This window comes from Miniopterus schreibersii, assembly GCF_964146895.1.
Source record: "Miniopterus schreibersii genome assembly, chromosome: 10".
NCBI classification, from domain to species: domain Eukaryota; kingdom Metazoa; phylum Chordata; class Mammalia; order Chiroptera; family Miniopteridae; genus Miniopterus; species Miniopterus schreibersii.
Genome location: NC_138110.1, coordinates 10,294,863 through 10,316,721, shown reverse-complemented (window position 1 = coordinate 10,316,721; position 21,859 = coordinate 10,294,863). Strand labels below are relative to the sequence as shown.

General features: G+C 52.1%; 1 protein-coding gene across 1 annotated transcript; it reads left to right on the top strand.

The window, feature by feature from the left end:
* Nucleotides 1-719: 719 nt before the first annotated feature.
* On the top strand, nt 720-21,553 carry LOC308562828 (protein Daple-like). The gene is made up of 13 exons (XM_081149260.1): nt 720-789; nt 1,522-1,622; nt 2,121-2,229; nt 3,718-3,787; nt 4,007-4,065; nt 5,310-5,393; nt 8,116-8,256; nt 8,708-8,871; nt 11,831-11,974; nt 13,830-14,016; nt 15,497-15,666; nt 17,516-17,605; nt 21,456-21,553. Exons 1-13 carry the CDS (start codon nt 730-732, stop codon nt 21,475-21,477), a joined length of 1,401 nt encoding a protein of 466 aa, XP_081005386.1. The 5' UTR covers nt 720-729; the 3' UTR covers nt 21,478-21,553.
* Nucleotides 21,554-21,859: the final 306 nt, after the last annotated feature.

Here is a 21,859-nt window from a genome sequence, read left to right as displayed (position 1 = left end):
ATACTCCTTGTAGAGAAAGCTATGTACAAAATCTTTTTGTTAAAATATCTTCTAAATATGCAGCTTTATTTTGTTCGTTTTTCTTCCTATTAATTGCATGTTAATTAATATTCTATAAAATTGTTTTCCAGGCAGTTGACTGGTGGAGTTTAGGTGTCCTGATGTATGAACTACTAACTGGAGCATCCCCATTCACAGTCGATGGGGAGCAGTATGCCCAAGCTGAGATACTAGGCAAGACTTAGCAAAATAAAATGAATACACTCTTGCTTAAAGGAACTGATCGCTTTTCTGTAATTCGGCTGATAGAAGAAATAATTTTAAAAAATGGAGATAGACAAGGTTAGGTTTAAGTGGCTATTTTCCATTTATAATCCTATAATGTAGATATATAACCTTTCTGTTTCTTTGTATTTTATGTGCCCAGATAGATCTTAAGTTGCATGGGGAGAGAGCCCTATTTTTTATGTACCCCACAGTGCTTAGCATGGGGTGTGAGCCCCCATGTCCCCGGCCGGGCAGCACTGAGTGCCAGGGCCAGTTGGAATGTGGGCGCAGAGGCTTATGGGATGCGGGCATGGGGACAGTGGCCATAGAAACAGTGGAAGGTGGGGCACAGAGCAGTTGGGCTCAGAGCCAGTAGGTGCAGAGCCAGTTGGTGCAGAGACGTCGGACGCAGAGACTCTGGTACAGACACCTTGGGCCCAACACAGTGGGCGAAGCCTGAGGATGGATGATGCGAGCAGGGAGCTCCTGGAGCTCTTTCTTCACGGCCCCCTCATCGCGTGGGTGAGTAGCCAGGCTCCCTACTACATTGGTGCTCCGGCCCTTCTCTCCCCTGCCTGTGGTCCCTACAGACCCGACTATTGCCCCTTGGGACCCCGGGGAAGTCCCAGCACGTCGGGGTCTTAGCAGGTGTGGGGTCCAGACCAGGGCCTGGGGTCGGGAGGCGGTTCCAACTCAGGAGCGTGTGCCCCCTGCAGCGTCCCGGCCCTGGGCTGGGAGTGGGTGCGCCTGTTCCCATCAGGGTGCTGGGCTGCCATTCCAGGAGGAGACAAGCTATGAGTGGTCACCCCAACCCCTGTCGCTTGGCCATTCACGTAAAGGACTCCCCAGAAAATATCCTTGTGTAGTTTTTGAACTGAGTCCAGGTGGTGAATGGTGGTGACGGGTGGGCCTTGGGGGACGTCTGAGTGGGAATGTATACAATCTGCGGTGGGCACAGTGAATTCTAATAGATCAGATGTGAGTAATTTGTTGAAAAGTTCCTTTTATTTTTCATTTCTTTCCCGTTCTGGGACACTGGGAAAAAGTGGGGAGAAAGTTTCCCTCCCGCTGTCTCGAAACTGTTGCCTGGAGTAGGGCAGGGAGAGGGGCCCTGAAGAAAGGTGGGCTTGGAGCCTACTGAAGCATGGGTGTGCGTTGGGTGACCCTTCAGCCCACAATCCGTGGTTGTCCTGACGAGCTTCAGAATGTGTGTGGGGTGACTTTTCCTGCCTTTCTGCATCCTGCTCCTTGCAGGTCAAAACCTTGGGACCCTTTGAAGGCAGCAACGATGACAACCTGAGGGTTTACATGAGTCTGGTCGATGGCATCTTTCTTAACCAGATCATGGTAGAAATGTAAGTTGTCTTCAAGTTTGTTTTCAGGTTGTGAAAGGAGACCTGCAGTTGCTCTGGGAGGTTCCTTGTCCCTGGGCCAGTGATCTCTCAGTATAAGGGCCTTTGCCGCCCTTCATTGGGGTGGGAAGAACTGCAGGACAGTGTGTTAGCAGCTTGATTGATGAAGGACATTTAGAACTGTAGATGGTGCAATTAACTTCGAAATCAGCTATTTCATGTGGTTTAAGCAATGAATTAAAAAAAAAAACACAAATAACACATTTTTGGGGGATCAAGGAACTATAAGGGACAGTGTCTGCTTACAAAATGTGTCAGGGGTTGGTCGGGAGCATCTGTGAGTGACTAAGGTTTCCCCCTCGGTAAGGACGCCTGTGTTTCTGAGCCACACTCCTTACAGCCTCACACTAGCCTAGACTTGGAGAGGACTACATGCCACTGGAAGGGAGGTGTGGCCAATGTGGGGAGACGCCATTTCCATTGCCATGTTTCTTTCCCTAGCGATCCCAGGCCTGGATATCAACCCATCAACCAGCAGGTGAACAATGATATTAACCTCCGGACTGAGAACTTAAGCATCCTGGTCACAAATATCAAGACCTTCTACCAGGTGAGGGCAGCTCTTGGTGTCCCAGGTGTTCTGTGCCCCTGACACCGACTTCACTCAAACAGTTGCTCTTTGCCCCTAGCAATGCCTTCACTCAAACCTTTCCCCACGGGAATCCTGGAGGAAATGGTATTCACATTTAGGCATCTCCTTGCTGACACTTGGTGTGTTTTTGCCATTTTCATCTTTTTCTTTTTACGTTTTGAGAAGGTTCAGAAGTTCAATGTCTTTACTTTTCTAGCAAATGTTGTTTGAGCTGTGTGGTGTGCAAAGCACGGGTGTCTGGTGCTGTGAGAGCCCCAGACATGAGCCTTGGGTCGCCAATGTGGCCTCTAGCACCAGTCATACTGGGAGTGGCTGGAATTCCTGGGGAACCTGGAGGACGTTCTTGGCCACAGCTCAGCGAGTCTTTGTACAGCAGCAATTCAAGGGGTGGAAGGAGATATGGGAGCACACGAGGGTTATGTTGGGCCAGGGCGGTCATCGACGAGCCTCTATCTTGTTGACAGGAGTAAACTGTAGAGTGTTCCATTGGCCCTGCTGTGTAATCATCCCCTTTTCCTTTATCAGTGCTTGCTGGCAGGATACTGAATGTAGAGTTTCAGCGAGCTATGCAATAGAGAGACTCCTGAGAAAATTTGGAAACCTGTTTTTAAAAGGTTTAAGGTTGCTTTGTCAGTGAAGATTTCTATAACAACCAATTTCGTGAGGCCAGGAATGCTTATGGAACCTACCCCCTTCCTTGTCTTCTGTAAAAATTTAATTTGTATCTTCTGATTTGTAAGATCCAAGTCCCATCTGCTCAGGGAAGACGACCTGGCCTGAGGCCCTCTGGGAAATCAGCGGTGGGTGCGGGTGTGAGCTGCCACACTGCCAGGAGGGCTTGTCAGAGACGCCCCGGCAAGGGGCTTGGCTGATGGCTGGTGGCTGGGCCCGCTGTCAAAGGCCCTTGGTCTGAGGGCCAGAAGGCAGCTGGTCTCCCACACCAGCTCTCCGATGGGTGCAGATTAGCTGTGACTTATCCCTCTCCCAGGGAAGGGCTGCTGTACAGGAGAGAAGCCGCCTGATTCACATCGTGTCCCGGAGACCTGCTGAGCGCCAGCGTCCTGCATGATCGGTTATAGACACCCAGCAGCACCTCTTTCATTTTCATTCTGTATTTTCAATTGCACAAGCAGACCGTAGCATAAAAATAAAGACATCTTTTACAAAGACACTCACAGCTGACCCTGCGGTCCTGGCATTAACACATCTTCTTTGACCCCAGGTCTCTGTCCATAAGCAGACATGATGCGTATTTGGTTCTGATCCAGGCAGAAGTGCAGTAAGCTTGGACTTTTCACGTGGTTTCTATCCTAAGTTTTCCTTCCTCGCACGTGGCTTGCTCATAGTGACCGTGTAGTGGCCGCACGCTCATCCTGTCATTTTCTTAATGCCTCTTTATTTTTGTTTCCTGTTCTCAGTGGTAACTTTTCCTCTTTGTTTCTGTAGGATGTTCTCGAGCAGCTCGTAGTCATGCGTTTGCCGAACGTCACGATGATCGGCAAAGATCCGCTATCTGGTGAGTGAAAGCTGTGCACAGAATTCTCGCTTGCCTTAAATAATACACAAACGCACAAGTAGAAAACAGATGGGCTGTGTGCACCCAGGTAGGAAGCACTGAGTAGAGAAAGGATTTTTTTTTCTCATCTGATTTTCCCCCCTACAACCAACCAGTGTCTCACCAGTGAGATTTTATAATCAGATGAGCCTAATTAAATATGTTGCTTTTTCAATGTAGGCCGAAGTATCGAGGAAGTCAGGAAACTGCTGGTGCTGATGCTGGGCTGCGCTGTGCAGGTAGGGCTTGGGCAAGAGGGGAGGAGGCCTGCCCTCAGCCATCTCGTGTTGGGGTTTGTGGGGATTAGACTCCACCTTAGTGAGGCAGGAGGGAAGCTGCCTGAAGCGCAACGTGACACATCCCTGGCTTCCTGAGAAAAGGGACCACTCATTAGGTGGTAGCCACTGCTTGTCCCAGGGCACCTTTGGCAAGAAGCAGGTGGGGTTTCCTCAGCCTAAGGTGCCATGAGCAGATGGTCCCTGGTTTGGGGACACCTAGAGCAAAGGTCAGAAACCACACACAGCCTGGGGGCTGAGTGTGACCCACCCCCTGTGTTTGAAATGAGCTTTTCATTGACCTATAATCCAGGAGATGGCGGTTTATTCCCAGTCAGGGCACATGCCCAGGTTGCAGGCTCAATTGCCAGTGGGGGGCATTCAGGAGGCAGGCATGAATGACTCTCTCCATTGATATATTTTTTTCTCTCTCTTCCACTCTCAATATCAATAAGGTATATTTTTTAAAATATTAAAAAGAAAATAGGCTTTCACAGGAACAGAGCCTCAGTTGTTTCTCTGTGTGTTACCCCTGGCTGCTCCCACACCAAAGTGGCACAGGTGAGACCAAATGGCCCGTAGACTCTAAGATATTCTTACCATGCAGCCGTGTGAAGATATAGTTTGCCACACCCTGGCTTGAAGCAGGTGTTCTTCATTTTATTTTATTTCATTTTTTGTGTTTTTTCCTTGATTTCAAAGAGAGGAAGGGAGAGGGAGACAGAGAGTAAAACATGGATGGGAGAGCAACACAGATCAGCAGCCTCCTGCATGCCTCCTACTGGGAATGGAGCCTGAAACCCAGGTGTGTGCCCTGAGCAGCATTTGAACCCAAGACCTTGCGGTGCCTGGGACAACAGTCAGGCACTGAGCAACACCGTGTTGCTCAGGCACACTCGGTGTTGTTGATCTTTACTTGTTTAAGATGTGCCTGGAGAGCTTGTTTCAGGTGCAGATTTCTGTGTTTCACCTCCAGTGTCTTCTGCCTGATGGCTCCTCAGGTGATTCTGATGTAGGTGGTCAGAGCAAGTTCTAGAGAAACCCCCAGGGTAAGGGACTGTAGGTAGGACAAGGGACAAATTGTTGGTTACAAAGGAGGAAGCCAGGGGCTGGGTGGGCAGTTGGTTTGGAAACTATTCCTGTGGGTGGGAAGGGCCCAGGTTGCCTCAGTGGCAAATGCTTCCATTAACACGTGTTCCCCTCTGCAGTGCGAGAGGAGAGTGGAGTATATAAACCGGATCCAAGAGCTGGACTTGGCCACCCAGGCCGGGCTCGTGGCCCATATTATGGAGGTAGGTGTGTGGCTGGCTTTGTGGGGCTCAGCCGGGGACCCCCACTCCTATTGCAACCAGGAGGCAGGCTGTCTCCACCAGGGAAAAGTTTAAAGCCTATGTCACCTGTTGGTGACTTTACTAATTTTAGGGTTCAGACACCACAGCAATATGGACCCTGTTTATAAAGGTAGTGTCTTGTAGGGGCTCCAACCCCAGATTGCCACTCTGTTCTTTGCTAGTCTGAAAACAGCAGTCGGTGGAGCAGCGGGGAGAGATGTCGCCTTTATTACTTGTACTCGGACAGGATAGGCTAGGGCCTTACCTAGCAGAAGAGAGGGGACGGGCGGAACCCATGCTGGGAACGGCCTGCTTGCAGACCCAGGACAAACAGAGCCTGGTGAGGCTTGTTAGCCTTCAAGGACATGGGAAACCCTTGGGTATGTGGTGCCCTGCTCCTCGTGGCAGCTGGCCAGGCCGACACCTTTCCACTGCCTGGGAGGGGGATTGGGGTGTATCCTCACTTGCTTGACCCCACAGGTAGTCATTAGCAAGCTAAAATGAAATGGGGGTAAAAATGAAAACAATTTCTTCACAACACCTTCATCAAGTCTGCCATTGCCTAGTCTTCTTGCCTAATGTGGACTCAGACTACTTTTAAGTGCTCTTAGATGACTCTGAAGTGGTTTGGGCTCAGAGTTTGATTTACAGACTGTATTCTGGCACATGTCACCCTGCTTCAGATGGTTGATGTTCGAGAAAGATTCTCTGTTTCTGTTGGTGACATGGCAGAGAAACAATCTGGCACCACTTAGGAAGTGAGAAAGCACCAGGTCCCTGAAGGGCTGTCACTGCAGACTCAGCCCCTGGGGTTGGGTCCGGAGGGCTCTGTACTGAGGACAGCCCCTCTGACATTGACCTTGGCAGAGGTGGTAACATCAGGGAAGTGGTTTCCCTAGAAACCGGGCCTGTGAGGGCAAGCCCCGACCTGAAAATTTATTTCCCTGACAGCCTTCCCCACCCTCCGTCCAGAAGAAGCCTTGTATGTTTTAAGTGCCTTAGGAGATGTGGTTCGGCCTTTAGTCTGATGGGACAGATTAGATAAAGGCATGAAAAGGACGGGAGCAAGAGCACATAGGAGCAGGTGTGTGACTGGCAGGGTCAGGTGAACAGAGCTCCCCACGCCGATGCGGGACAGGCTGTGTGATGGTTCCCCGGCCTCCAGGCACCACGGGGCTGGGTTCGGAGTCAGCCCCGGAGCAGGAGCTGGCTGCGGCTTGTTGCAGTCGAGGGGAAACTCAGCATTGTCAGAAACACACTCAGCCATTCCTGTAAGTGTGTGGCCACCTCTTGGCCTGAGAATCATTCTGCCTTTTGATTTTCCTTATGTGTCCCCATGTTTTGAAAATGTATGTAGCTGGGGACTAGGTCCTTGCCACTCGTTGTCTGTCCTGCTCAACCAGGAGGATATTTAAAATGAGAGAGGGTGGAATGCAGCCAAAAGAATCCTGAGCGATGGTCAGATTCAGTGCTGGCTGCGGGGACTTGAGAATTAGTTGCGTGCTTCTCAGGCAGTCAGGTGCCCGGGATCCACAAGAGACCCACTGAGTGAGAATCCGGGAGGAGCGACATGAGCCTTTAATTTGAGCTGCTCGATTGAGTGATGTGCAGATGGGGTTGTGTCCCGAGAGCCCTTTTTCAGACACGAAGGGCATTTCCCAGACCCTGGTGTGGAGCAGGCCTAGAACCCAGCCCCTGAGTCCCAGATCCTGGCCTTTGGGGTGCCCCGTATCATTGGCTGAGATTTCTCCTAATTCCCTGAGGTCCTCTGACTCCCGACTTTTCCTTTGTGAGGTGGGGAGAAGTAAGGAAGTGGGTGCCATTTGAGAAACTGGAAGGCCCCGTTTTCATGTGGGTTTTGTTGTTTAAGTTATTCTCTACCTCCATTTACTCCTCTCTAATATTTAAGAACTTTTGGGTGCGTTTCCCTGAGTGTCTTCCCCTTTTGTGGCATGAGTCCTCCAATAGTCATCTTCCCAAACTGAGATGACAAGGACATGTACGAGACCTTCTGCCTCTGGCTGCTCTGGGGGGTCAGGTGGAGAAGCAGAGGCTGGCAATCAGTGGCGAGGCGGCCCGGAAAGGCCGTGGCCGTGGGCCTCCGCTCCCAGCCGGGGGAAGGGGAAAACCAGGTGGTGCGAGTAGCCAGTGGGACTGAGATACAGGCTTACCTGAAAATTATTTTAGATCATGAAATATTTCCCCGAAAAATAACATAAGATTGTTGTGTACCAACATTCTGACCTAAGTCTTTTACTATGGGGCCATGTTTGCCTTAGATTTTACGTACTAAGATAGTATTCCTCTTGTACTCTCCCACACCCAAGATTGACCTTCTTTGTGTGGTAAATGGATGGTGCTCCACTGAGAACATCTGAGGACTGTGGAGGGAACTACTGCATTGTAAGGAGCTTTCTGGTGTTAACATCAGTGTCCTCTTTGAGCTGGTGATGAAGGGAGAAGTGGTTTGTGAGGGTAGAGCCTGGGAAAGCACTTGTTCAGGAGCCCCGTGCCGGCCATAGGAAATTTGTGGATGAGAGCTGTTAATGTCAGTGACATGGGTCCGCTGTGGGAGAGTGCGCCTAGGCCCCGTGGCATGGCCATGGTGGGTGGGTGCTCTCAGGTTTCCCTGGAGCTGCTCCCTGTGCGGCCTCTGCAGCACCCTACCCGTGTGTGCCCTCAGGTGACCCACAGTCCGGAGAATGTGCTGGACTTGCAGAATTTCAGACTTCCAGACATGATCCCAGAGGAGGTAGCGGCCTTCTCCAGGAACATGCTGCTTCTCCTGAAGAGGCTGCTACGTGAGCGAGACCAATGCCAGGAGGTGTGTTTGCTGATGGCCAAGTGGCCTGTTGGGACAGGTTGAGGAGGGGCCTGGGCCCCGGGCCCGAGTGCTGGGTGGCTGTCTTCATCCTGATTCTCCCTCTGAATCCTGCAGACCACCCCTTCCTCCTCTCGGATGTTCCCTGGGTGTCAGGACATGGGATTTTCCCTGCACTGCACAGTCACCTCCAAGACACCTGTGTCAGGGTAGAAGTTCAGCTTGGGGACACTGCTCCATTCACAGTCCCCTTTTTGTCTCACTAACTATATCCTTGGTTTTCACTAACATAGCACCATTCTCCTGGCTCCCTGCTGGTTTTACAGTCTTAGCTGACATCCTCTCTTTTACATTTTTCCATCTGTTGGTTCTTTTTCACCAAGCACTAGTGTGGGCACTGTGCTGGGCACAGGAGCCTGCTGATGAGACCCCCCTCTCTGCCCACCTGTCTCAGGAGCAGGAGCACCTCCAAGTGCAACAGCCGCCTAGTCCTTTCCAGGTCTCTAGCGCGGACTCAACATTCTGCCTGACCAGCAGCCTCTCCATGGAGGAGAAGCAGCACTTGGTCGAGGAGCTAGAGAACACCAAGGCCAGACTGTGCCTCATGAACCAAGAGCTGTGAGTCCTCCTGTGGCCCTTCTTTCTGTTCTTCTCCCACGTGTTACCAAGCCATTTCTAGCACATGTGGTTCATTGCCCTGAGGTACATCAGACGGGAGAGCTCTGATTTGCACCCTGGAGTCCCTGGGCTCTGCTCTGAGCTTGATCCCTGTTTGTTCCTGGACTAGTCCACTCCCAGCCTGGTCCACACAGGAGGGTTTCTTCTGGTGCTTTAGGGCTCCTATCAGTGCAGACACTATAGGCTTAGAGAGGCAGCCTGCTGTTTACCCTCAGGCCTAGTGTGAGGCTCAAGTGGTGACACACTGGGGTGGTTTTCTTGGCCGGAGGGAGGATGTGTCTCACCCCATCTGGTGAGCCTGTTCCCCTTTCCTGAAGCTGGTGATGTCACTTTGCCCATCATCTCGGGTGCTGCCCTCCTTCCCCTCCCCGCCAGGTGGCCTCACTGCCTACCTGACTCTGGAGTGGCACAGTGCCTCCTGGAGTCCCCTGACCTGTCCCACACACTCAGAGGAAAAATCAGTGTCTGGTGGGTGTAGTCTGAGAAGAGTCATTAAAAGTGGGGGATTCCAAGATGGCGATGGATTAAGTGGAAGCTACACTGACACTCTCCCAGGACATAACTGGAATTCCAAGTATAATATGGAAAAGATTATCCTGAATAATCAACGGAAGACTAGCTAGAGAGCACCCTTATAACCAAGGACCTAAAGCAGAGAGCGCCTAGAGACTGGTAGAAAGTATAGAGGCTACAAATGGCTTCTTGCGCACCCAGAGGCAATAGCTGGAGGTCTGGAGGGCTATCTCAGCTGTGGGGTGTTCCCAGTGTGAAGTCTGGATTCGAAACATGAAGCTGGGCTCCTCAGCCCAGAGCAGCACATGTAAGAAAGGTGACCATATACGATGTAGCTGTGAAAAGCACCAAGATTTCTGTGTGCCAGGGAGTGATGGCTGGAAATGCTGGCAGCCTCTTCAAAGGCCAGTGCACAAAGTTTTGTGTCAGCTACTCATTTTGAGCTCTGGTGGAGGGAGGGCAGAGTAGACTAGAGCTGTGTGAGGAAAATCCTATCTCTGGGGCTAGAGCTGAAGGGTGGCCATCTGAATTCCTGTGCTGAGTCATTCCCCCAGATGCAGAGGCTGTCTTTCTCAGGTAGACCTGTACTTCCCAGGCAGCTTTTGCCTGGGGGGGGGGACAATTGCCCCACCCTTTGGCAATCCTCTCACCCCACCCTGTGGTCTACAGCCTGAACCTGACTAAGAGACTAAGAATAACAATCACCCTGCAGTTAGAGGTGGACTGTGGTTGACTCTGGTCTGCCTGATCTGCTTCTGGACCCAGGGTTTGGAACATCAAACCCTGGTGTGCATGTTGGTTTTTCCCAGGGGCACCCAGCCCCAGCAGAGAGAGCCAGCCGCCACAGGTTGTGGATCACGTGTAGCTCCAAACAGAGAGTACCCAAGGCCATTCACAAAGAGAGTTTGACATTGGCCTGCACCAGAGACCCTTCAAAAAGAATGGGACTCCTAGCACATCTACCTAATACATACACAGAAAACCTAAGAGGCGACCAAAATGGGGAGACGAACAAGCCCCCACAAGAAGAACTAAAGGAAATGGAGATACACAATCTTATCAGATCCAGAGTTCAGAATAATGGTTGTAAGGATTGCCCTAACAGCAGGAGAAAAGATATGGAAACTATGCAGGCTATTAAGACTGACCTAGCAGAAATACAGACTACATTGGGGCCTAGCCGGTTTGACTCAGTGGTCAGAGAGTTGGCATGAGGACTGAAGGGCCTCAGGTTTGATTCTGGCCAAGGTCACATACCTCAGTGTTGGCCTGGATCCCCGGCCCCATTCTGAGCATGAGTGGGAGGCAACCAATCAGTGTGTCTCATATTGATGTCTGTCAGTCTTTCTGTCTCCCTCTCTCTCTCGTACTTCCTCTGAAAAGCAGTGGAAATCATATCCTTGCATGAGGATTTAAATAAAAAAAGAATACACTGGACGGGATAAACAGCAGAGTGTTGTAAGCTGAGGATGAGATCAGCCAATTAGAAGACAGGGTCGAAAAAATACTGAATCAGAGATCCAGAAAGAACAAACAAGGGAATTGTGTAACGGAGCTGTGGCACAACATGAAGCATAACTGCATTCACATCCTTGGAGTCCCAGAAGGTGAAGAGAGTGAGCCAGGGATAGAGAACCTGTTTGAAGAAATAGTGGCGGAAAACTTGCCGAACCTGGTGAAGGAAAGTCACACAAATTTGGGAGGCACACAGAGTGCCAAGCACAAAAATTGCAAAGAGGCCCAGGCCTAGACACTTAATGAAAATGCCAAAAATTCAAGACAGAGAGAATGTTAAAGGCAGCAAGAGAAGAGCGTTGTGTTACCTACCTACAAAGGGGCTCCCATAAGGCTGTCTGTTGATTTCTCATCAGACACTCTACAGGCCAGAAGGGAATGGCATGAAGTATTCAAGGAAGTGAAAAGCAAGGATCTGCAACCAAGACGACTTTACCCAGCAAGGCTATCAATCAAAATAGATGGTGAAATAAGGGGCTTTCCAGACAAAAAAACGGCTAAAAGTTTCTCACCACCAAATGTTGTTCCAAGAAATATTAAAGGGACTGCTGTAATCAGAAGTAGAGTGTTTGGTAGAGTGGACTTCAGCTGTGTATGCTGTGGTGTCATTTTGAAGGGCTGGAATGACAGGGAATTGAAGGGACTATGGAGACACATCGGATGGGGGAAGGTGGACTCGGCTCTGTGGCTGGAGGAGATCCCCCAGAGCTAGCCCAATGTCTGTGCCAACTGCCATTCTCCGATTTCTCAGCTGTCCAGCCCACTCCCTGCCCATCGCCCTCCCTTTCAGCTCTCCATAGAGCAGCCCCCCAGAGGAGGCTTTGCGGTGTTCAGGGGTGTCCCTTCCTAGCAGGTGTCTTCCCTCCCACAGGCAGGAAGACAAGATGGCGCACAGGGAGGCAGTGGAGCAGCTCGAAAAGCTCCTGAACACCCAGCGGGAGGCTCTCCAAGAACAGCAGAGGTCCAACGCCATCCTCACCAATGAGAACCAGAAGCTGAGGGAAGAGCTGGACAGGTAACCGCCACCACCCCAATGCTGCGGCATCTGCCAGGATGTCATTCAGACCAACCTACTCAGCACCCACTGAGTGAAACTCAAGAGAGTCCCCTGGCAATGATGCATTCTTACAAGCCTTGTCATGTTAACTGCAGGATGGGAATAGGGTGAAAGGACCGCAGCTGGTAGCTGGGATGGAAGGACTAGGGACACCTGGGATGGTGCACTGTCTGGGTTTGGATAGCCTCACCTCCCACACTGTCGATCGTGAAGATGGCATGGGGTCCGGGCACCTTCATCCCCTAACACCAGTGATGGAGGTAAGGTCAATTTTCATTCACACATTCCCTGTTTGTGAATCATCTACTGGCTGAAATGTACTTGGAACCCCCATATGTGCACGTGTGGCCTTTTGTGGACTGACCCTGAGTGCAGGATACTGACGTCATCTGATGTGCACTTTCGCATCTGCGGTCAGTGAGGCGTTTGACTCCTGCCTTGTTCCAGCTCTCATGCTGTAAACGAGCGCCCTTCCTGTGGCCCAGTTGGTGCCATGGTTTTCTAGTTTTGTGCTCTTTGGTGGTGATTTCTCTGTTTGAAATGGCCCCCACGTGCCGTGCTGTGTGCTCCCTAGTGTTCCCATGTGCAGGGCTGCGCTGGGCCTCACGGGGGTACACAAGTGGTAGATAAGGCGCCTTCTGGCAGGACTCACGGGGCTGTTGCTGTGAGGATGTTACACAGGCATCTTTATGTCTTGATCAGTTGCCAAAAGTGTGGCCTGAGACTCACAGGAACGTTGGCATCAGGTTCAGTGTACACCGATTCCGTCTTCCCTGTGACCATAGAACATACTGCGGACCATGGGAATTCACTGACTTCTTTAACACATGAGGAAACAGGCTCAGAGAGATTTAGACCCTTGTTGAAGCTCAGTGCTCCTACTGAGTGGCATAGTCAGGATTTGAGGCCAGGGCTTGTCTCAACCTAGAGGCGTGACCATAGGAAGCCTTCCTCCCCACAGCCTTGTTTTAGCAGGTCCTGGGGGGCTGCAAAGTCAGGTGCCTGTGGTGGCCCGGCAGGCCCTGGACGTGGGGAAGGAGTGTCAGTAAAAGACCAGGCCCTGGTAAAGAACACACGGCATCTGAAGGTATGACCTGGGAGGTGGATCCAGGGGCGCCTGGTTATCTTTTGTTGAGAGTACTTTCTTCTCAGAAGCGAGACATCTGAATGTTGATGTGAAACCTAAACATTTTAAAATGATGACATACTCATTAATTTTAGAAACAGAACTGTGTGGGCCAAGCTAGACCTATTTGTGTTCTCATTGAGTCCATGAGCCTCTGTCAATTGGAGCTTTCTGGGATAAATATTTCTTAGGAAACCCAATCAGGTAATTCTGGTGATGACGATCATTTCAGTGGATTGACAAGAACCCCAGAATCTCATATTATATTTCCTTCCAGAGTTGAAATTAGAAAGGGGCTTGGAATTGAGGAGGAGAGCTGGGCAGAGGCATAGAATTTTAGAGCAAATGTTCTGATTCAATGATTTCTGAAAGTATTTTAATAGAAGAAGCCTTTTTTCCAAGGAAGCAGGGAAGCAAAGCCATAAGTATAAAGGATGTTAACAGTGATGCTCTGCTGAAGTCTTGTCCAAGGCTGCCTGTCCTGTCCCCCCAGCGCACAGTGGGGGGCCATGGGGAGCCTCATAGAACCCAACAGGCACAGTTTGAGAACTACTGATTTTGTTCAGCCTTCACGTACACATGGGAAAGCTGATGCCCCGAGAGGCGGTGATTTTGCTAAGGTTGCAGAGCCGGGACAGAGCCTGGGAGTGTTCCTGAGCCCTTGGCCCTGTGTCTGTCCACCCCTAGAGTGAGCATCCTGCACCGGCAGGTGAAGGGGCACCAGGAGGAGCTGCAAGCCCGCAGCACGGAGCTGGGAAGCGCCCTTGTCAAGATGCAGGTGGAGGCGGACCACTGGCAGGCCCGGTTCTGCCAGCTGCAGGAGGAGCACCAGGCAGCCAGCGCCTCTCTGGCCCAGCTGCGCAAACAGTGCGAGGTGAGGCCTGGGGGGCCCAGGACAGCGGGCGGTGCTCCCTGGGCTGAGAGCCTTGGGCTGGGCCGGGTCCAGATGGGTCCTCGTTGGCGTCCTTGCTCAGAGACTGTATGTGAATGTCACCCAGAGGCCGAGGGGAAGCCAGAGGCATTTGAAGGGGACGAACACCCTGACCGTCAGGGATGTGTCAGGAAGCACCTTTCGTCTGACCTCGGCTTTTGCAGGGTCGGGCGGTGCGTGGAAACAGCCGAGTCCTGTTCATGTCCCTCCTGCTGCTGTGCACTCTGCCCTGTGCTCCCCGGGGTCCTCTCACTCAGTTCTCACGATGACCTCGTGAGCGGGGCTCCTGTCCTTGTCCTTCTTAAGTGGTGCCTTGGGACCCAGTTTGATTGAAGCCGGAGCTTTTGACTGTCCTGCTGCACCAACCGCGATGATATCCTAGAGCAGGACTTGGTCCACCTCAGCCCCAAGTTCAGATCCAACCCCCACTCACTGCCTCTTTTTGTACGTCTGTGAACCAATAATACCTTTTACAGTTTTGAAAGGTTGGGGAAATCACGAGAAGAAGAATATTTGGTGGCAAGTGAAATAGGAACCTTAGATGTCTGTGTCCACAAGTAAACTTGTTTTTTTGTCTCTTTTTTAACACAGCCACACCCATGCATGTCCATTTTATCTCTGGCTACTTGCCTGCTGTAATAACAGAGTTGAATAGTTGCCACAGAGACCACCATCCTGCTGGAAAGCCTAAAACAGTCACCATCTCGCCCTTGACAGAAAAAGTGCCAACCCTCATGTAAAGCAGAGGTGTCCAATAGGAATATAATGCAGGCCGCCCCGCGTAATACAAAATTTTCTAGTAGCCACGTTAAAACAGTAAAAGGAAAGAGGTGGGATTAATTTTAATGATAGATTTTATGAGTTATTTGAAAAAAAATATTTTTATTGATTCTTTTGACAGGGAGAATAAAGGGAGAGGGAGAGACAGAGACATCCCTGATGATGGAGAAACTTGGGCCGGCTGCCTCCTGCAGGCTCCCTACTGGGGATCCAGCCCGCATCTTGGGCACATGTCCTTAGCAGGAATGGAGCTAGTGACGTCCTGGTTCATGGGTCGATGCTCAGCCACAGAGCCACACCAGGAAGCAGGCTAATTAATGAGATATATCATATTTTTAAAAATGGTTATTAATTCCTCGGAATCTGTTGTCTATTTTGTACCTATGGCACGACTCAGCTCAGACTGGCTAGTTATCAGTGCCCAGTGGGCACATGTGGCCAGTGGCTGCCTGATCGGACGGAGCAGTGACAGAAGGCTTGGCCGTCCCCATGACATTGGCAGCATTGGTCACTCCGACTGGTCTAGATAATAACGCAGTGGCCATCTGTGTGCCCGTCGCCTTTTTCTTCCTTTGGAATTAGATTCGAAGCAGTGGAATCGCAGGGCTTGGGGTGGTTGAGACCTTGTCCATCTGTGTTTTAGGTGCTGTCTCGACTCAAGGGCAACATGGAGGAAGCCAATTACCACCTTGCGGGCCGGGTTGAGATGTTGGAGCGGATCCAGAATTTGGACCATGACCAGCTGATGCTTCTAGAGCAGAACTTGTGTTACCAAGATCAGTGCTGGAACGTCAAGGAGCAGGAGGATTCCCTGTAAGGGGTGTGGGATGGCTGACGCCTGTCCACAAAGGGTCCTGGCTTCCAGCTGCAGCCTAGAGCCCAACATTCCGGGGAGAGAAGCCCTGGGGAACATTGGTGTCCCCAGGGCGAGGGGACAGGCCACCTTACCAGCATGTCCTCTCATTTTCCCTGGGGTGGTTCTAGATTTCTGCAAGCAGGGTGGTTGGCCTTTGTTTGCTTTTCAAAGACAGTGCCCACTGCCAGACACTTCTTGATCTGCCTTTGGAATGAACTTCACTGAAAAAAATATGATAGTGGTAAAGAGAAGTCCTCAGGGAAAGAATTCAGGTCAAAGGCTGAGCTTTTTTGTCTTGGAGAGTGGGTTGTTGTGTGCGTGGTTGCCCTCCCTCTGCCAATATCTACAGGGTCCGGACTTCGGCGGAGGCCCCTCGAGGTGCAGAGCACCAGTTCCCTGGTCAGCAGGGACTAGTAGGAGAGATGGGATGTGAGCGGAGCTACATGCATAGCACACGGATGTTGAGGGGCTCCCTGGAGGCATAGATGGAGGCATGGGGCTGGGAGTTGGGTTCTGCTGCTGGCATAGGACGAGGGGGCACATGCAGACAGGAAAGCACCCTAGCATAAGGCCAAGCAGCACGGCTGTGGGGGCAGAATCACAAAGTCTAGAATCAAAGATGTTGAGCTGACGGGACTGGGAATAGAGCAGGGGCGGTGGTTGGGGCCTTACTGGTTGGCAAGCTAGCACTTTGCCTGGGTCCCCACTTCACGGTGAACTCCCGCAAAAGCCCTCGGTTTAGGTGGGACCTCGGCAGTTTCATGGCCAAGGGGCCTGAGCAGCTGCCTGGATCCAGAGGACTCATTGCCAAGCAAGGAAACCAGGGATCAAGCTGTCAAGGCCACACCCACTGTGAGAGGCAGCGACAGGACAGGAGCCAGCGGGCCCCCTGGGCAGCATTGTATGGAGAGCACCCAGCACACCCCCAGGGGCCAGGAGAGAACAGAAGCAGGCCCCTGTCACAGGAAGGCCAGGCGCCCTTTCCTCAAGGTCGGGGTGCCCTCTAGAGGCCGAGGTTCAAGAGTTTCTCTGTGGTCCTTTTTGTGGTTTTCAAAATGTGAACTGATTTCCAACAATTAGAAATTAAGAGATTTTGCTTCACAACCTGGGTTTCTGGGTCCTTTGGGAAAACAATCAGAAGTTCCGCCCCCTCGCCAGCAGCCCCCCGTGTGCAGGGCCCGGTGCGGTTCCCCACGACACCATGCGCTCAGCAACCCCAGGCCCGGCCACTCCCTCTGGTCCTTCCAGGCCAGCTTTGCTCCTGATTTTCTCTGTCTGGGCCCTGGAAGGCTTAGAGTTTGCTTCCCTGCAAGTGTTATCAAAACCAACATTGGAATGGGTGGAGGTCAGAGGTCTGACTTTGCTCAAGTGACTTTGAAACCTTGATGCCCATCTAACACGCTGAAGGCAGGTGTCTCCTCACCACTGGGGGTCTTGTTAGTTTGCCCCCCAGGAGCCAGCCTAGCCCTGTGTCTGACCCCGAGAGCCTCCCGTCCTGAATTGGCCTGGCCGGAAATTCCTTGGGGTTTCTGGGCTTGAGTTTCAGATGGACCAGAGTTTGCTCTCCTGAGATGATGTACAGCCTGGTCCTAGGTGCTTCAGCAGGTCTCCTTGAGGTGTTAGTGTTCCCGGACCCACATCCAATGCTTGTGTTCACACATTCCCACCTGAGGGACCACGATGTTCGTGAGCACCGTGATGTCTGAATCCCAGAAAACCACCGGCCCTTCTGGGCTGGGCTGAAGGGACAAGTTACATGTTACATTTAAAAAACGAGTTTGTTTTTCCTTTCTCCTCCGTTTTTAGAGACGACTTAAGTGACTTTCAGAGTGAAAATGACAACCTGGAAGAAAAATCCAAAGCTCCGCTCAAGCGCTCTCATCCTGCTCCAAAGAAGTGAGTTGCCTTAAGCTTCAGTGACTGAAAGAGAACAGAGAGCTTGTTCTCTCAGGAGGAGGGAAGGCTGTAGCCACCTGGAGCAGGGGCCCGTTGGTGGGCCTGTGTCTTCCACTGTTGAGCAGGTCATCTGTGTGCAGGTCCCTCCCAGTACGGACAGAATTTAGAGTTTCTTTCAGTCCTGCCCTCTGGACTCAGGGTTATCCAATGAGGGATGGCAAATGACAGCTGGCCATGAGCCTGTGTAAGGGCACAGAGAGTCTGGTTTTAGAGCCATTAAAGCAGGAGGGTCAGGTTTTGCCTGAAGATTTCAGGACATAGGAAGCCATGCTTCTGTCTTGGGAAGGAAGCTTGGATCAGACACCTAGACCAGCACCCATGGTCTTCAAACACAGGCGAAATTCCTCTGGAGTCACTGGACCCCAAGGCACTTGCAGAACCACTTTCCTTCTCCAGAGAGCAGCAGCTGCAGTTGTGGGCTGGCTAAGTCCCCTTCAGCAGGGCTTCCCCTAGTCCCGGGCCTGAGCCCCAGGAGCTAGCCCTTCAGGCTATCCTGCCCCAGCCCAGCCTTGAAGTCACATCCCCATGAATCCTGCAAGGCTTCTCTGTTCAAATCACAGAACCACAACATTTCAGAAGCTCCCTCTGCCCCTTCTGTTGAGAGGAATTGAGTCACCCATGAGGAATTGGAGTGATTTGTGTAAGCACAGTGCTACTTCAGGGCAGAGGCAAGATTAGAACCCAGATGGGGTTCTTCTGTTAGGTTAGAATGCCTCCATTTCTGCTCGGATACCACATACTACTTACCCTTTCAATTCGCTGTTTTTATGCATTTTATTTATTTTTTTAATGCTCACCTGAGGATATTTGTCGCATTGAGATTTATAGAAAGTAGAAGGGAAGGAAAGAGGCAGGGGTGTGTGTGTGAGAGACAGAGAGAGAGACAGAGGGAGAGATGGATATGAGAGAGACACATTGATTGGTTGCCTCCTGCATGTGCCCTAACTGGGGCTGGGGATTAAACCTTGACTGGGAATCGAACCTGCAACCCTGCTGCTCACGCTGACACTCTAAGCACGGAGCCACAGTGACCAGGCCTCACTGTTTTTCATTCAAACGACCCACTCTGCCCTGCCCTCTTCCCCTCACCCAGATTCCGCAGTGCCGGGAATGGCAAAGTATCCCAGCTTATTTCACTCATTACTGACTCTAGCAGAAAATGAGAAGGTCCCTGGCTTTTCCTGAAAATGGCATTTTCATCTGAACTTTCTAGGAAACATAGGTTAGGTTCGCGCAGCACCGCTTCCTGTGCTCGGCAGACAGCCAAGGGCTGAGGGCGGTATTTGAAGTTGTTTCCCCGAAGGCTAGTGTGGGCTTCTGCCAAGACCGACACTTCTACCATCCCCGAGTCTGTGCACGTTAACTGCAAATTCTGTTTTACCTCCTGAACCCCAGATCCAGTGATTGTGGTGATGGCAAAAAGAAGCCGAATTCTGATCCCCAAGTTAATGGCCAACTTCACAGGCAAGTGATGGAAATCCCAGGTCACGGTAGGGCACCCGAAACCTGCTGGAGGGGGCAGTGAGTGTAACTGTGCCCTAAAAATCTCCTTCAAACTAGGAAAAAACGCTGGATTGGACCCAAATGGATCCTCAACCTTTTTAAAACGAATAAAAGGGGATCGAGAAAAGGAGAGGTATCGATTGTAGGTGCCTGTCCACTGGATCCCCGGGAGCCCACCCCATCCTGCTCCCAGTGGTGAAAGACCAGTACGCCCACAGCAGGCTCCCAGGAAAGGTAAGAGGGCGACCTGGCTGTAGGTGGGTAGTAAAGGGTGGGATTTCCGGTCTCCTTCCTGGGAAGGTAGAACCAGCCAGAAGGAGTGTTGGATGTGCACACGAGTGTGTAGGAGCCTGAGGGGGCATGCTCCATGCACACACCTCCGCCTCCTTAGGTATGTTACCAATCAAGTAGAAAATGCAAACCCAGGCAGTGTTGTGTTAGTTTTTTCCCAGAACAATGTAGTCACTTAAGCATGAGAAGCCTCGCAGATCGTGTCTGTGGTGAGAGGGACACAAATCTCCAGAGCTGATGTCCACACAGCCAGCACGGAGAAGCACCATAGCCTCTGTTTGGGTTTCCTTGTAGCTGTCAGGCCTAGAAGAAGCCATTTCTATAGGGAGATCCCGGTGCATTAAATACCTAATGGACATACGCAGGGTCTTCAGCAAGGCTGTGAGCAAGGCCGTGGGTGGCTCTGACCTGTACGTCACTGTGGAAAGCAGGTCCTGTTTCTGTGCCTTCAGAAAAACCAAGTATTTGTGGCTCACCCCACATGCCCTTGCCAACTGGTGTTTTCCAGCTGCTGCTGTTTGTGGCCCGCGCCAGCACTTGGGACCTGGGTGCCCTGTGGACCCGGTGAATCCGGAGCAGACGGCTTGGCGGGGCGGGAAGCAGAGCATCTCCGGGTGTGTCCCCGGTTCTCAGTGCAGCTCAGCTGCTCACCAGCTGTGAGCAGGGACCACGAAAACACGTCCCTGTCCCACAGTTGTTAGTGTGCAGCGGGATGGACACTGATGATCCCGGGAACAGGGACCGGATACTGTATGTGCTAGAGGAATGGGCCAGGAGGGGAGGTCTGCAGGCCTGGAAGGGGCAGCCTGCCCTCGGCCAGGGCAGTGTCCCCCTCCCTGTAGCCGCTCTCACCCTCAGACCCGAGGGCTGTCGTGGACACTCGCATGCAGGTACACGGCAGCCGGGAGGGTGTTTCCCCACACTTGTCACTGAGAAGGTTGATTTTTTTTGCCTTTGGGGATGACTGTGTGTCTAGTTGTGGGTCCAGATGTCGGAATCCTGGGTCAGGCATTGTTGGCAGGTGTAGGTGTGTGTCGGGCTGCTGAGCTGTCCCGCAGACTGACGGTCCCTCAAATGTCTAGCTGCCTGGGGTCTGACTCCATGTGCGGGTGACCCCTGCCTCCTCTGCATGCACTCCTTCCTCTCCTCATGGTGTCCATCCGCCTCAGGGGACACGTCCACTAGGCTCCTCCAGGCTGTGAGGTGCTGGCAGAGGGCTGCAGGTTCCAGAGCAGGGTCAGACTTCGGTCTGGGGGCCTAGGCCTGCTGCCAGCATGGTGGGAAAGGACAGTGGTTCCCTGGACAGGGGAAGGCAGGCCCAGCACAGCTGCTGTGCCAGGGCAGTGGCTTAAAGGGAACAATGGTGGGGTGGCTGTCCCCTGCACAGTCTTGAGTTACCCTTGGTGGCCCACCTCGTTGTTCCTACATCCCCCTTGTCAGATCAAAAGAAAGGTGTAGGTGTCAGTGAGGGTTTCGAGTGAGGTCAGTCTGGCATATAGGAACTGCTGGCGTCATTTCTGTTTCTTGTGGCCTAAGATGAAGCCGTCACCAGGTCTGAGCTGGTGGCCTGGGAAGGAAGAGAGGATAATGTGCCCAGCCGGTCTCTGCCTCCCACTGAGCTTGGTGGGAATGAGGACAGATGGAAACCTTTGGCTGTGCCCAGGCTCCCAGCCCCGACCCTCCCATCCAGTGGATGTGTTTTTGGAAACGGCATCTCCCTCTGGGTCTGTTTTCCTGCTGGTGAAGTTAGGGAGCTGCCTGAGTGACGGACGCCTGGCTTTTCTCCCTGACCCATGTGGGGCCTCGGCCTCACCATCTCAACCACGGGCCGGGTGTGTCATGGGGCCCAGCTAGGCTGTGAAAGGCCCAACAGGAGCAGGAAACTTCAGTCCTGGCCAAGTGGCCTGCACAGGGGACGTCTTGACCGGGAGAGGGCTCTCTGAGGACCATCGTGGCCCTCACCCTCGCCTCTCCCTTCTTCCTCTCTTCTCTGTAGGATATTCCACCTACCAGGATGACCTGCTGAATTACCTGTTGAGGAAAGGCAATGATGCCCGAACCATCAGATCTTAGCCAGGACCCCCTACCAGAAAAGAAGGGACCAGGATACCCACCAGCTCTGCGGCCCCGCCATGGAGATGGCTGTCAGCACCTCCGAGGGGAAGCTGCTGAAGCCAGGGCCTGTGTGAAGCCCAGCTTGAGACCTGCTGAGGCGAGGCCCCACCCAGCACCCCCTGAGGCAGACCCAGCCTCCCCAGAGCCTGTCTCTGGGCAGACCCCAGCAAGTGTACATAGTGTGTTGAGGGGAGTGTGTCTGAGATGAGGTACACGCCTGATTTGGGAGTGGGTGTAGGTCCCCAGTGTCCCCATCGTGGGTGAGATGTTGACATGCTTTATGAA

Coding starts and splice junctions, on each gene's coding strand:
- LOC308562828 (XM_081149260.1), top strand. CDS start 730: ATGGATGATGCGAGCAGGGAGCTCCTGGAGCTCTTTCTTCACGGCCCC. Junction 5,394..8,115: donor TCGTGGCCCATATTATGGAG/GTAGGTGTGTGG, acceptor GTGTGCCCTCAG/GTGACCCACAGTCCGGAGAA. Junction 8,872..11,830: donor TGCCTCATGAACCAAGAGCT/GTGAGTCCTCCT, acceptor TCCCTCCCACAG/GCAGGAAGACAAGATGGCGC.